This window comes from Oryza brachyantha, chromosome 7 (genome assembly GCF_000231095.2).
Source record: "Oryza brachyantha chromosome 7, ObraRS2, whole genome shotgun sequence".
Classification (NCBI taxonomy): Eukaryota; Viridiplantae; Streptophyta; class Magnoliopsida; order Poales; family Poaceae; genus Oryza; species Oryza brachyantha.
This window is the reverse complement of record NC_023169.2, coordinates 15,307,968-15,324,668: the sequence shown is the minus strand read 5'-3', so window position 1 is coordinate 15,324,668 and position 16,701 is coordinate 15,307,968. Positions and strand designations below refer to the sequence as shown.

At 39.5% G+C, this 16,701-nt stretch overlaps 2 protein-coding genes across 2 annotated transcripts; one reads left to right on the top strand and one right to left on the bottom strand.

Moving 5' to 3' along the window:
- Nucleotides 1-2,656: 2,656 nt before the first annotated feature.
- Nucleotides 2,657-3,229, bottom strand: LOC121055005 (zinc finger protein 36-like). The gene has a single exon (XM_040526330.1). The coding sequence runs from the start codon at nt 3,227-3,229 to the stop codon at nt 2,657-2,659; it is 573 nt and encodes a 190-aa protein (XP_040382264.1).
- A 9,049-nt stretch (nt 3,230-12,278) lies between these two features.
- On the top strand, nt 12,279-13,619 carry LOC102714574 (homeobox protein Hox-A4). Its single transcript, XM_040526385.1, has one exon. It carries the CDS (start codon nt 12,519-12,521, stop codon nt 13,389-13,391), a length of 873 nt encoding a protein of 290 aa, XP_040382319.1. The 5' UTR covers nt 12,279-12,518; the 3' UTR covers nt 13,392-13,619.
- Nucleotides 13,620-16,701: the final 3,082 nt, after the last annotated feature.

Genomic DNA, 16,701 nt, shown 5'->3' with positions numbered 1-16,701 from the left:
CATGTGTCATCTAGGTCACTCAACTCTTAAAATGCATTTTTAGGTTTCCAAACTTGTCTGGGGTGTCATATAGGTCTAAACGGGTTCCGACCCACTCCATCTGCTGACGTGGCATGCCACAGTGGCGCCTACGTGTTGGTAGGTCCATGTGGGTCCCACATGTTAATATCTCTCTTCCTTATTCTTTTCTCTCCCTTTTCGATTCCTCCACTCCTTTGTTGTGCTATCTCGTCCCCTTCTCACGTGTGCGCACACCCGAGCAGGAGAGGGTTGGCGTGCGACGACGTGGGCGATGGCCGAGCGATGTCAGCATAGAGCAACGGCGTGAGGACCTACATGGCACACCTAGACAAGCTAAAGGACCGTTCATGTATTTCACTCTAATGGCTAAACACCCTATACAAAAGGTCTTAATTGCCCTAGAGTGAAACCCTAACCCTGTTGTATTTTTGACACTTGGTCAGATCTCTATTGCCTCTGATTGAGCCACGTCACTTGGCGGGTGTGATGCTGACAATTTGACAATTGACATGCGCCTCATCCACAGAGAATTTGCGCCGCCACCCTCCGGCTACGTTGACCGCGGCCGCCGCCACCTGCCCCGGCCGAGACGCGCACCTTCCTCTCGCGCGCACCTGGTCGCGCCCCGCGCTCGTCCGCCTCGGGCTGGCCAGTCTCGCGCGCTCGCGAGGCTGCTTCCCCGCTGGTCCGCCGGTGCCCCTGGGCCGCTGCACCCACGCACGCCACCAGCTCGCCTGGATTGGCCGTGCCAAGGCACGCGTTCCGCACATCTCCTTCCGTCTGGGCCTCTGTATCCTCATTCCTCTATATATTGGTCAGGTTATTCTTCCCCCGGCCCAAGTAGAGAGCATGGGAGCAAACAGTCCCGTCTCCTTCCGCCAACTGCACCGTTCAGCCCCACAAAGTGCACTTTTAGGCTTTTAACTGGTCAAAGCAAGAAAAACTTAGCTGGAGGCTAACACCTTTGTTGTTTCAATGAAATTAAACACAAGAGAAAAGACTAATTAATGACTTCGGAATAATTTACGGGTAAAACCTTTACATACATGTTTTTAGTGATCTCAGAAAAAAAAAAGTTGAAGATAAACTATATGGAAAAAACCCTAGAATTTTTTAAATAAGATAAATGGTCAAACATTAAAAAAATTCAAACATTTTACATTATGATATGAAACAGAGGGAGTATTATTTATCATATTTCTGGGTTTTAGTTAAATATGCATATCTTAGCCTAATTGGCTATAACCTATAAAAAAAATTTTACGGGATTAAGTTCTAAACACTATAAATAGAGTCTTTTAGACTAGAATTGTAGATCAGATGTAATCATGTTAATTTTCCTACCTTTACCTCTAAAGTTAGGGTACTTTTTATCGAACTACTGCCTAATAAATGAGGACGATATTATATGGTTTTGACTTTAACCGCCCACCAAACAAACGGAAGGTAGCCTTTGGGGGTGATTATTTGGGGTATATTTACACAAAAAATAATTTATAAATAAAAATTTTATATATTTTTTCTTAGTTTTCTAAACATCATTGAAAAAAAACTTTAGTGAAAACCTCAAAATTAACTTAAATTTAAGATAAAAAGTTAAAAATTTACATATATATAAAAGTACAAGTGAAAAGTTGGGGCCTCGTGTTTTGGATCATTTTGGGCGGCAGGAGCACAAATCTTGTGCAAATGCAAGAAAATCCTTTTGTTGTGTGTTGCACTGAGGGGGTCCCTATCTGGTGCATTATACTGGTAGTATTATACAACCTTTCTTAAAGACAATGAAGTAATCACAAGAACTATGACAACTAGACAGTTTGATCAAGACCAGGTCATTGGAGTCTTAGACCGTGGCTCAATCAATTTGAACAGGATTTTCTGCATGAATGGAGAGTTATGTGGATCCCAAGGGAGATAAACACAATTGCTGACAGCTTAGCTAAGAAAGGAAGAACTTCTTAAGTAGCTACCACTTCTTTTACTTGTCAAAACTCTGCTCACACAGAGTTGTCTAGCTCAACTTGTTACGCAAATGAGCTAACAGATCGCTTTGTCTCAAGGAACTGTATCCTAAAAAATGTTTTGTGCTTCTAATATATTTAAATTCTGAACTCTTCGAAAAAAAACCAGTAGAAATAATCTTAGTCATTGATTAAAAATAGTAGTATACTTTGTTAATTAATTGGTTAGTAATTTTAGTAATTTTGTTTTTTTAATAAAGATCACAATAAAAAGAATGATATTACCCCTCCAAATTTTTACTGCACCTAACATTATTGATAGTATAATTTAATTATAATCATTTAATAAAAATATATTAACGGTCTCAATTAAATTCCACTGTCAGTGCAATGCACCGGAGACGGACCCCTCTCGAGGAAATTAAAGAGGGAGAGAGAGAAGGATGATATGTATACAGCTGCATATCAAGGCAATAAGTAGAGTCAATTTTCTTGATCGATTTACAATTTGCACGCCTCAATTTCGAACTAGTTACTTACAATAGATGTTACTACGAGAACTTGCTTTCTCATATAAAATGTTATCTCATATAAAATGTTACAATTTCATGCTATCTCATCCAGCTATAATTGAATGGTTAATATATACTCACTGGTACTAATGGAGGATTATCTCATGGCCGGCGCCGTGTCTTCTTGGCCGGTGAAGAGCTCTCCACCTCATCATCGGCCTCCTCGTCGCTTCGCTGCTCGCCGGCGATATCCCTCACGGGCGCCACGTTCAGGTCGAACGCGCCCACGCTCGCCGTCCCAGCTGGACAGGACACCGACGGCCCGTGCAAGTAATGGAACCTCTTGTGCCCGCCGAGCGCCTGCCCGGTGGCGAACCGCCGCCGGCACAGCGAGCAGACGTGGCGCCGCCGCCCATCTTCCGAGGCACCGCCGCCGCCAAGGGACAGTTCCGCCGTCGTCTCCGGCGACGGGGCAGCGAAGTCGTCTCTGTGCGCCGCCGGCGGCGGCGCCGGTGCGGCCGTGGCCGCCGTCGTCATGGCACCCGCTGGCTTTCTGTGGCTCGCCTTGTGTCCGCCGAGCGCCTGGTACGACGCGAACGCCTTGCCGCAGAGCGAGCACCGGAAGTGGAGCTCCGGCGCCTGCGCCACGGTGCTCGCCCCGCGCGCCGCGGCGGCGAGCGCCATGAGGCACAGGGAGATGAGGTCCTCGCCGCCGCCGCCGCCTTGGTGATCCATCCCGCTATCTATCTATCTAACCAAACATAGCTCGTGCCGTAGAAACGCAATACGTTGCATGCGATATATAATTGCGTCCATGATCTGTGCGCGTGCACGCTTATTTATGCGTGTAAAAAGAAGAAAAAAAAAAAGAAACCATCGCCGTCGCAGATGCCACGAAGAAATCTACGCTGCGTCAAACTGTCAAAGTAGCGAGAGCACGATGGCTGATGCGGACGAACGCCCGCGCCAGGTAAGAAGCTTGGAATTTGATCGGAACACACGCATGCACGCAGCACGGCGATATGTCCACAGATCATAGTATAACCGTTTGTCCTATTCAAAAAATTTATATAATTATTAATTATTTTATTATAATTTTATTTGTTACTAAAATAATTTTAAGTATGATTTGTATATCTAAACAAGAATTTTAAAGAAACATAATGTTAAATGCAAATGTGAAAGTCAGGCGTGTCCATTAAAGAAAATAGGAGAGGTATATAAATTCTCGACGTCCGTTTCATCTCATTGCTCCTTACAACAAGTTCTACTTCGATGTCAGCTTGCAAATTTTCTCCCTGCAACTTGCAGATAATTTACGTACCCCCTCCGTCCCAAAATAAACTAATTTTTCATTTTTTACGTTTAATTTTTGACTCTTCGTCTTATTTAAAAAAATTTTGCGATTGATATTTTTGTTTTTATTAGATGATAAATCATGAATAGTACTTTACGTGTAACTAACTTTTTTTCTAATTTTTTAAAAATTTTTTAAATAAGATGTATGGTCAAACGTTGGAGGAATCGGAGAATTCGGTTTCTTTGGGAATATGTGATTTTCTCTGTCCTTTTCTAGGGAAGATCGCCATCTCTGGTCTTTTGATGCAACAACCAGTGCGTGCGCTAGACTAGTTTAAAAACATCTCCAAAGGAGAATTTGGAATTCAGACCAGGGATGGGAAAGCATTCTAGAACGATCATTATCGGTCCCTGATTACCTGCATGACCCACTTTTGTTTTACGCTCACCAGGTAGAATAAACATGTACTTTGACGAGTGGCGACCATGGTTTCTGAAGATCTCTGAACGCCAATCTTGAAAATTATAGGCGAGCAATTATATTATATATATACAACTCCCCTCCGATTTCATACGGGAGTATCACTTTGGATAAGGACACAGTCTCAACAAATAACTTTAACTAATAAGTACTGTCTATTGTAATATATACAAATACATTAAAACACATACTCCCTCTGACTTTTTTAAGTTGACTTTATTGATTTTTTAGTTTATGTTTCATCGTTCGTCTTATCTAAAAAGTTTTCTTAATTATTATTTACTTTATTATAATTTGATTTATTACTAAATATACTTTAAGTATGATTTATATTTTTGCATATTGCACGGCAATTTTAAATAAAAGATTGGATAAAACGTAGAATAAAAAATCAACGATGTCAAATAAAAAACCAAAGAATTAAAGTACATCTTACTATTAATCTATAATAGCTATTATAAAGCAGTATTGATTCTGCAATTTTGGTACGTCGTCCGGATTTTGGTCCGTCGTCCGAGTCGGACTGTCTCACCGCGTGCGATTGCGTATTGCGTATTTCTACCGGCGCCCTGGGCATCCGGGAGGCTACCGACGGCGTGCGTCTCGGCCGTGGAGAACGGCAGCGGCGGCGACCGCTCGACCACCGTGGCCCGCTCGACGTGCTACCAACCAGATCACCTTCGCCACCGGCATCGTGCACAGCCAAATTTTGAGATGCTGTACTCTGGTTTGTATCGAAATTTGATTTCTATTCGCCTCACAGATTTTGAGATGCTGATACAGGTACATTTTATGTTTGGCTGGTTTCTCAGAAAAGCTATCTTGGCAATAAATATTTTACGATGATCTGTATTGACATTAGAACCTATATCGTTTATTTTTTCTAATTCAGTGGACTAGATCTATTTATACTACCACATCATATATAGTAGACATTTTTTTCTATAGATACTAATATTAGAACTCTAAATCAACCGATGAAAATAACAGTGCTATAATAAATCAACACATGAGAATAGCGGTGCTAGAATACTAGCACTATAGTCAAGCCCAGAGTGGCAAATGTTGTCAGCAATTGATCCAGATGATTCTTATACTAACACACATAATGATAAATCAAAAGTCTGAAAAATGGGACAATATAATATGCTACGTCGAATTCAGCATATGAAGAACAAAATTTTGAATATAAGATGGTTAAAATTGGACGAAGATGACGTGTTTGCTGCTGCTAAATGAACTTCATAGTTTAGTGGAAATAGAAATGGATAAGGTAGATGCTGCAGCTGTGGTAAATCGTAGTAACCGATAAGAAATGGAGCGGCTGGCCTCGACATATATTGATACTTAAGTCTACTCCACATATTCTACATCTACCACTATTGGGGCAAATAAATCACATAAAAATATTATACATTACGTTTTTCTATATGTTTTTAGTCAGACATTTTTTTCTATGTATACTAGCTTATTGCCTAAAAATATTCTAATTAAACAAAATTATCATTAAGTCGGTATCACTAATACTTTCAACATCCAATGCACATATTTGGATATGGATGAAGTTTCTAAAATCAGTTTTTCTAAAAGAAATTAAGCGTTGTATTGAAGTTGATACTAAAAAGTTGAATTCATAAATATGAAAAATTTTCGACCGTTTCCGAAAATAAAATAAAATAATAATACCATTTTTGCCCATTTTGACCGCTATATTTGAAGGCTCTTTGGTCCCCATGGTGTGTCTTTTCCATGTTGGGAAAATATAAACTAGAAAATAAAATCACAAAGGAACCTTACAACCAGTTATAATCTTAAAACAACCATCGATCAATCGAGCATTTTATAATTTTCTATGTTTTTTAAGGCCGTTGCAACGCACGGGTATTTTGCTAGTATATAATCTCAATGCATTTAAAGTAAATATTTAAAATCATAGTCAAAGTTATAAAGGTTTGACCTTAAGCATGCAACCCTATAAAATATTGACATATACATAATCTGATTTAAAATATATGAAACTATTTACTTTTCCCCATTTGGATATGTCGTTTGATCTAGCGGTAGTTTTTACTTGGTTTATCATTAGATACTCTTTAAGCATGACCTATATTTCTTTACATGTTGTGTCATTTTTTTAGTAAGATAATATCCAAATGTTATGTTAAAAAGTCAGTCGTCATATATATAAAAATAAATTTAGTAGTGTATATATATCATACCATGAAACTTATGTGAGATTGATTTAGTAAAAAAAATAAACATATGGCTATGAAACTTTAAGAAAAGTTTAACAAACAGTAAGTCCATTTTTTAATATCATCCAAATCACTTCAATTGTAAAATTGACTAGCCGACCCTCATTTTTTAATATAAGGTGGAAAGTTACCACAAGACGGTTGTGTGGTTTGACCAAGATCGTTGGTGGCTGATAATTAGCAAATGATGTGTGCCGATTATCACAGATGAAACTCGTCAAATGTAGAACTTGTTCAGTAAAGAGGCTCTAATTTAAAGGCTAAAGCATACTATCCTCGTCTATGTCATGGCTGATCAGGACCAGCAATTTAAAGAGCCAACTTTGGATGATTGGATCATATGACCATACGAGTCATCATGGCTTATCTCTAAAAGCGATTTGTCAAAACCCGTCAAACCTTTTGAATTTTGACTGGAAGAAGAGTTTGAGGACGTCGATACTAATTAAGAACTTAAACTTTGCCATTGGTCTAATTCTACTTTGGTTGGTTTATGCTGCTGTAGCTGGCAAAAAGTGAAAAAGAGCAGGTTTCTCCGATTCACGTCACATATATGACTTATCCATTGTTCATTTTTGCCTTTCGTCATCGATCGTCAGCCGCCAGCACTCGCCCGATCCAACGCTTCGAGGCTGTGTTTTCACATATACGAGTACTACACAGTATTAACAGGTGAAATGACTAAATACGATCGCCAAAACGAAACTTGAATAAACAGTACGGAGCACTCCTTCCGGCCTTAAAAAAACCAACTTTTTGATTTTTGTGTCGAGCATTTGATCATCTGTCTTATTTAAAAAAAATTAAAAAATTTTAAAAAATTTAGTCACACATAAAGTACTATTCATATTTTATCATCTAATAAAAATAAAATTATTAATCGTAAAATTTTTTGAATAAAACGAAAAGTTAAATATTGTCTCTAAAACTGAAAAATTAATTTGTTTTGAGACGGAGGAAGTATTGAAGTTGGAGAGCAAAAGATATTTTTCTGTGACCCCCAAAATAATTAAGAGAAAATGAAAAAGATGAGCAAGCTATCTGTGCTACTTGTGGCCTCGGCGCATTTATAGCATAGCGACGGTAGATTTCGAGAGCAACACTAGCAAGGTTCCATACTTCCTCTATTTTTTTTTCTTATATCTATATTTAATTATTCATCTTATTTAAAATTTTTATACAAACATATAAAATTATAGGTTACATTTAAAGCGTATTACAGTGTAAATTATAGACTAAGAAATTACGTTGGGTCTAAAACCATTTTTAGTCCTCGAGCAGGCGAGCACTGTATTTTTTTCTGGCCCTAACAAGATAATCCAACGTCTCATGGCTACCTTTGAGTTCGACCTACATGGGCCTCATGGCTACCGAGTTGGGCTGACATATTTCTGGCCCAGTTTCTCAAATCGAAGCCACATGGGCCTTTCTATTAACCTTCTTGATTTTAAGAGCTCATGCTCTGCAGGGCTAACGATCCGTATGGACAATGGACCCATAATCTGCCCAATCACAAATTCCCAGCGCCTATTGCTGATCAGCCTCCTCGCGAAACAACGTATTACTAGCATCTAAATGATTACTCCCTCTGTTACTCTATTTCCTAACGCAGGATGTTTAACTTTTTTATTTACAATGTTTGACCATTTTCTATTTAAGAAATTGTGGAAATATTATTTATTTTACTTGTGATTTACTTTATTATCAAAAAGAACTTTATGCACGACTTGTCTATTTTCATATTTGTACTAAATTTTTAAATAAGATGAATGGTCAAACTTTGTAACTAAAAAAGACAAACATCTTATATTATGAACGGAGGTAGTATTTATGAATAAAATTTTTAATATATGTATTGTTCTAAAAGCAAATGCTATAAGATAAAATAAGATAAAAGACCTTAAAATTAACTCTAAAATTAAGTCAAAAATTCAAATTTTAATGTATACGTACATAAAGTTGCCAAAACGACCAGACTTAAGAGCAAACCCATAAATTATCTATCTTGTCATCCATCATGAAAATAAGTGACGCAAGGAAAAAATGTGGTTACAATAGGTCATCTATCCTATTATTTAAAAATAGAGTATGATTCAAATATGGATGCTCTATTTACTCCTTCTATATCTCAACGTCCAATCAATAGAGCAATAATAACATGAGAGAAGATGGTTATAAAATATTAATAAAATATACATAAATAGTGCAATATGAATATTTTATTAAAGTGATATATGATATAAATAGAGAATCTATTTTAAATGGTCATCTAAATGGCAATATAGATGATAAAATTTGAATGAGAGTGCTCCTATGCTTACCAAGACTTTTAATGGTACTGTGCAATACAGCAAAACAACCAGCAACAAAACAAACAAACCGAATCCTTCGTGGGCCCGGTTCGTTTGCTTAGGTTAGATAACTTATCTACTCGTTTTTCGCGTGTACACTTACTAAACTGCTAAACGGTGTATTTTTTATAAAAGCTTTTTATAGGAAAGTTGTTTTAAAAATCATATTAATATATTTTATATTTTTTAATAATTAATAATTAATTAATCATATACTAATCTATTATTACGTTTTCTGTGTTAGAGATAAGTTAACTTACCCCACGAGCCAAACACGGCCATGGTAGTAGTAGTTGGCAGTTGGTGCAGCACAGCCGCCTGCAATGAAACCGAGCTTGCGAACTGCACGCTTTTGCACTGCGTCTCACCAGACCAGGTTTACTGCTCTTGCAGTTGCAACAGGTTCAGGTTCAGTCAAAGGACGACATGAATACAGCTAAAGAACATGAGGTCACGGGCGCAAAGCACCTCCCCTGCAAAACTGGCAACGGCTGCTTCTGAATCCTGATGATCTCTCGAGCTGCAACTGCTGTTGTCTGCCCAATTAATGAACTTGATTTGCAACTCCTAACTATCAACTAATCTGCACTGATTATGATTTTGAGATAATTAATAACCAGCTAATCCTCGTGATGATGGGTTGCGTGTTTTATAAAAAAACCAAATGACATGTTTGTAAATAAAAATAATTTATAAATAAAAATTTTATATATGTATTCTTTAGGATTTAAAAGTCAGTGCTGAAAAATAATCTTTGATAAAAAACCTTAAATAAACTCTAACTTTAAAGTTAAAAAATTAAAATTTAATCTATAAGCATAAATATAAGCGAAAAGACGCCTTCTGCTGCAGTAGGTCTCTTCGCAGCGTAATTAGGTGGTGTTTAGTTGCCAAATTTTTTGGCAACAACGGCACCTCAAACGTTTGACCGAATATCGGAAGGGGTTTTTAGACATAAATAAAAAAAAGAATTTTACGGCTAGCTTAGAAACCACGAGACGAATCTTTTGAGTCTAATTAATCCATCATTAACACATGTTAGTTACTGTAGCACTTATGGCTAATCATGGACTAATTAGGCTCAAAAGATTCGTCTCAAGATTTCTTCTATAACTGTGCAATTAGTTTTTTGGTTCATCTATATTTAATATTTTATTTAGGTGTCCCAAAATTCGATGTGATGTTTTGAAAAAAATTTAGGAACTAAACATGGCCTTAGGTGAACGTCGATCGGCTTCCCCCTTTTTCCGGACAGTTGCAGAGCGATGACATTTTTTGCAGGCTTCCGTTCAGACGACGGTAAAAAAAATAAGAACGACAGATTTCCCCTGATTTTTCGCGTCTGCAAATTGCACCGTTTGATTGTTGATGCTACTTGATCTGTCCTAGTTATGCCACAGATTTGAGATCCCTCTCTAGTAATCATGGCTCATTTATTCGAGTAAATTGCGCCATAAATAAATTTACCCAATTCTGACGCAATGGGCTTGGACTGAATCGGTGAAACGGTTGTGCCAGGAGAAAGAGATGCGTCATGGGTTACACTGTATCGCTGTCGATTCGGAGAAAACGAAGATGGAATTGCGTGTTGAGGCCAGATGGAAGAGTCAGAGCAAACAGGACAATTTTTTAGCTGATTGGTTTAAGGTATATGGAGATGGAGGAGACTAGGAGAGGACTTCCCTGTTGATGGATTGCAGGAGCCTTTTAATATGACCAGTGGACGAATCTGGATTTTTAATGTTGGTGGATGTAATCAGGCTGGCAAAATAGTGCGGGTCAGGTACTTAGCTGCATTTTGTTATAGTGATGTACAATACCATCGCTACACAAAATGTGGGCGAATAGTTCAGTCAGCTAATTAGCTGCATTTTGCTGCACTGAGGTAGAATACCATCGCTATAAAAATGGCAGATTGTCTGCAAAAACTTGTGATGTTTCTCTTATTTTTGTGAGAAACAATATTCTAATATAAACTTAAAAAGTGTACTTCCTTGTTTATTCAAACCCACTAATTGCTTTGTTTTACAATATAAGACATTTTTTATATTGTTTAGATTTATATGTATGCTAATAACTCTCGACATATATAAACAATGAACAATAGATAAACATAAACATATTTAAAACTTCTTACAATGTGAAACAAGGAGAGTATTGATATAGATAAGCATAAAAATACATTTTGATTTGTTGAATTTTGGTGAGATGATTGTGAGCTCCGAGACAAGACACTAGGCGTGAACGTTTTTATATTTCATGATAAAAATTTGAATGCTGAAAGTTGCTATATGTTTTGTTTGGCCGGAGGAAGTATTTGAGACAAAATATCAGTAAAGCTAAACAAATTCGAAAAAGCTATCTGCATTTTGTCATGAGAGATTAAACTGTATCATCGGAATTTTGTATTTTTTTTAAAAAAATCTTTACCATAATGAATTCCATGCAAACTCTAGTACTCTACTCACATGATGTAGATTGGAGCCCTAAGAGCACGTATAATAGCAGACTATAAGTCAACTATATATATATATTTTAAAGAGGTAATAGAGAAGAGAGAAGAGTAGTGGACTACTAATTTGTAGCCAGCTATAGCACGGGCTGCAAGACGCAATGCGTATGACATGTGGGACCATGTATTAAGGCTTTATATGTAACTATTGTATGAATTGACTATAGTTGATTTAGACCATGTTTGGATCCCATAACTTTTTTTAGTCTCTGTCACATCGAATGTTTGAACACTAATTAAAAGTATTAAATATAGACTATTAATAAAATTCACCTCATATTTTAGACTATTTCACGAGATGAATCTATTGAGCCTAATTAGTCCATGATTAGCGAATGTGATGCTACAGTGTCACGCCCGGAGTTTATCCCAAACCTTAATTCGTAAAAGAAATTCGTAAATAATAATTGGCTTAATGAACTCAGGAAAAAAATTTGTCTAATGAAATAACATTTATTTATGTAATTAGTTTTGTTATCGGTCCATATTTAATACTCCTAATTAACTTCAAGACATTCGATGTGACAAATGACTAAAAAAATCCCTTAGGCCTCCTCTAATGGGTATCTATAAGCTAGCTATAAGATGTACTATACAATTTTTTAATAGAAGAGAGATAAAAGCTATCTCTTAATTAAGAGATAGTCTGGTACACATATTTTAATGTCAAGTAAGAATGAATGGTGGAGTCATTTATATTATAAGCTATTTGTTAAGAGCTAGATCATTGGAGAAGTTGTTTTTTAAAATACTTAGATACATTATAATATCTCCGTTGTTGGTAGCCCTAGAGCTAGTAGTTAGCAACTTCCTCTACTGAGCCAAGGCATTACTAGCTTCCAATGCAGAGGATTCCATACCCTTCCATGTTTCTAGCATTGACCGATGATGGCTCCCAAGTGTACTACTGTACTGACATTTTCTTAGGCCCCAACAACATAATTGACCGGCGTAGACCACCTCATCATTCGGGCCCACGGCACAGCCACCACAAAATCCCCTCTCCATTTCTCTCCGGACTTAAAACCGAACAAGCCAAAAAAAACGAGACCAGAACACAAGGAAAAGAACTTTGACCAAATTTTCTTGGTTTCTTTGGTTGTTTGATTCTTTCCTTCACCCTTGGATGATCTCCATGGACCAAGGGAAGAAGGATCAAGCCATGGCCACCTCAGTGCCAGAGCCCCAGCCCCGCGCCGACGCCGGTGGCGACGATTTCGAGTTCTGCGTCGTGTCTTCCGGTGGGCTTGTGGCGGCTGGCGCCGCCGACATGTGCGTGGCCGACGAGGTGTTCTCCCAGGGCAAGCTGCTCCCCCTCCGGCCGTCGGCGGCGGCGGCTGGCGACGTGGCGGGGCTTGGTCTTCTGCCGCGGTCGGAGTCGGTCGCGTCCACCGTCGGGTTCGGCTCGCGGTCGGACAGCCGCAGCGCGAGCTCCAGCGGGAGCAGCAGCGGGTGCGTCAGCCGGAGCCAGTCGGCCAAGAGCGCCTCCTCCGACCACTCTGCCGTCCTTCCGCCGCCGCCGCCGCCGCCGCCAAGGCGGTCTCTGTCGAGCAGCCTATTCTACGCGCACCCGAGCCCGTCGCCGCAGCTGCGCACGAGGCCGCGCCGCAGCACCGGGTCGGCTCCACCGCCCGCCACCGCGTGGGGCATCTTCCGCCTCGGCGTCGTCGGCGCCCCGGACGTGTACCCGCCGCGGCCCGCCGAGTCCAAGAACGCCGCCGCTGCGGCGAGAGTCGGCACCAGCAGGAGTGCAAGGTTCGAGCCGCCGAGCGCCGCCGCCGCCGCCGCCGACAGGAAGCCCGCGATGGTGGGCCTCTTCGGCGACAGCTTCGGATGCAAGTGCTCGCCCGACGTCGTGGTAGAGCCCGTCACCTTGCCGGAGGCGGCGAAGAGGACGGCCAAGACCAAGGTCGGAGTCAAGAAAGGTCGCAGCGTTCGTCGCAGCAGGATCCTGGACTGGCTCGAGGAGCTAACAATCACCAAGGAAAAAAAGAAGTAATCTTTCGCGTAAAAGATCGTGTCTTTCTCTGAGTACTTTGTGATCAAGGTAACACCATTCTAATTTCTAAGCTCGCTCACTAGAATTCCTTGCTCTGATTATGATTGCCCTCAAGGCAATAAAAAAATTAACTTTAGTTTGTACAGAGTGATCTGTCTCCCCTGTTCCTTCGGAATTATTATCGCAATGACACCTGCAGCTGCAGGTCACAGGATATTCCATTGCCAAGTAGAGTACATAGCTTCAGGTGTCTTCTTCATTTCTTTTCTGTTGCTAGAATCTTGGAACAAATACTCACCTTTCGCGTGTTACTTCTCGTCGCACTAATGTGCTATACGTCGATGCGAACTAACCGCGTTCGTCAGGTTCGGGTTCGTGTCCTCTCGAGGACTCCTCTTTTGCGTCATGTTTACGTTTATAAATCAAAATTTAAATTTAAAACTTAAAATTAGTTCTAAAGATTTTTATCGTTTTTATTTTTCTATCTTCATTTATATCATTGAGAATAGACGTATAACAATTATTTATAAATTATTTTTCTTTACAATACGCATGGTATGCGCAAGGAGGCTACCACCCTCGTAGTAGCTTCGAATCGTACATTCGTACTTGCGTACGTGGTGTTGCTGCCTGCCACTGCCAGCCACCGGAGAGCACGCAGCAGCTAGCGAACGCGTGGGTTCACCGCGTCGCCGGAATTTGCGTGACGGCCGTCGCGACGGCGACCGGCCGGTCGGTGCAGTGAAATCCCTTCCTGACGGCGACGTAACACACCATGACACGGCGTCCATCCCTTTCTCTCCTGGAACTCCAAAGGCCCCTCTAATCGCGCGATTTGTGTAAGAGCTCTATAAGATTCAGATTTTATATTTTTTTATAGACGTTTAGAACTAAGATTGGAGTTAACGAATCCAATGAAATTCCTTTAAAAAGTGAAATAACATAATTAGATTTTTAGATAAAAATTAGGAAGAGCTTAAATCTCTTGGAATTTTTTTTAGTCTACCTTTGCTTCGATTCCTATTTTCTTCGTGATATATTCAAACATCTAGTTTTTTCTTGTATTTACAATTTTGTGTTGTACACTTGTATTCTTGTTAAAATCTTACTCACTCCAGTTTGATATTTCTTGTCACTTTGGACAAGAGTACAGTCAAATTTTAAAAACTTTGATTATAATAATTTTTAAAATATTTAGTTTAAAACATTACAATAACATGTATAAATGAGTCATAAAAAGTACTTTAATAAAAGTAAACATTTATTTTTTATATATATTTTAATAAAAGATGATAGTCAAAGATATATTAAAAAACCATATCATTGTCTTTGTATTTGAAGTAAGCACAAGTAAAAAAAAAAGGAAAACTAAAAACAAAGCTAGGACTGAAGTTGGCCTGGCTTCTCTCGTGCTAGCTATGGCTGCATGTGCGGTGCAGCGGATGCACGTCTCGGTTGTTCGTATTCCATTTCCTCTCTCCAGATCCCTGTGATTTTATTTCCTCTTTTTTTCCTTGGAGATTAGGTGAGAGCACGAACGATTCTTGGAGCGGTTCGATCGGGGGCGCCCTTTTTTTTTGCCATTAGCTCATCCAACACCACCTAATCCGGGCTCTTTCACACGGCATTATGGACGGATCGGGACGGCTCGCTGCTTTCCGAAAGAAACTGACAAAGTTGCTGCAAATACATACATCTCATGCCGGATTCGAACTTTAGTGGAAAGAGAGAGATGCCCAAATGTGCACGTCGTTTCTCAACCTGGCGATGCCTTTGTTTTGCCGGGCTAATGAGAAAAAAGGCATACATAACAAAAGGACATGTAGAGCAATCGAGTGAAACTCACGGAAATCAAACAAATCACGAGAGAGAGCGTGAGCCGTGAGGTGAGGTGAGGTCAGAGTGTGTACATATATGAGTTAAAAGAGCATATTAAAGTAGTGTCTTTGTTTGTTTCATAATGTAAGACTTTTTAAATACAAATTTATAGCTGTTAATAAATTTGTATGTATTAAATAGAAAAACATCATATATTGATCAGCAGATAAATTTAAACCAATAGAAAAATCTAACAATACAAAGCGGATGAAGTATAGAATAAGAAAGTCAGGACTATCTTAGTTGCTAGTATAAAAGAGGTTTGCGTAGGAGAAAGTTTTTGAAAGCATTGGCGTGCATGCCTGCCTCTTCTGGGTCTGGGAGCCGTATGTTGTCCACTGCACTGCACACCTCCTGCTTAAACAAAGAGGTTAATCATGGCTGCTACACGAGAAAAAGGCTGCAACCGCAGTATTTTCTTTTGTTTGCACAATTTCCGAGGCTGCTCAAAGTGTTATCACAACACTAATCCAATTGTGCCGTCTATCCTTAATCCAATCGTGCAGTAGTAGGGGCCCGATCTGCCGATCAATCGACCTGCATCCTCTCCTGCAAACCAGAGATCTGCACGTCACGAAATGTTTGGATCTCGTCGTCCCCATAGCCAACCTGGTACTTGCTTCCGTTAGAGCGAGTTCAACGTTACAGCCAACCACTTGCTCAATTCATCTATAGTTAATCTAATAGTCAATTTATACAATAACTATCTATAAAACATATAACACCATGTCTCATATATCATACACACATTATGTATTGGAGTCCGGGCTACAGCTGGCTACAAATTAATAGATCTCTTGTTTCTCTCTTCTCTCTTATTTTCTTAAAATATGTTTATAGGCTGCTATTGTACTGCTCTTATCAGTACACGCAGCAACACAGAAAAAAGAACATTTTACCAGCAGGCGATCTGAGGATTTTTACTGCGAACAAAACGTTGTTGTGCGATTCATTCACCAGAGTAGTCGCTACTATCACCCAACGCTTCATTTGCTGTGGCTGCCTGGGCGTGCAGTACGACGTGCCCGTCTTTTTGGTGGCAGCATCGATAGCCTGTCGTGACAAGCCAGTGTGGAGGTGAAAAAGTACCGGGTTGTTTGGGCTTTGGACACCTACAAAGCTCACCAACACGTGTTCTGTGAGCATCGGCGCTTGCGTTTGCGTAGGGGCCGTCGGTTCCGACCGGCGAACGCTGAGGAGCAACGGCCAAACTCTGGCAAGTTGAGTTGACTTGAGCGACTGATTTCTACTCCAGCTTTCTAGCATGGAATATTTCTGCAGCAACCTAGCAGGGGGTAACAAAATATTTTTAACTATTTATCTTATTTTTAAAAAATAAAAAATATTTTATTGTGATTTAATTTATTACCGTACTAGAGATACTTTTAGCCGCCCGTAATTTTACATATTTGGATAATTTTTTTTGCATAAA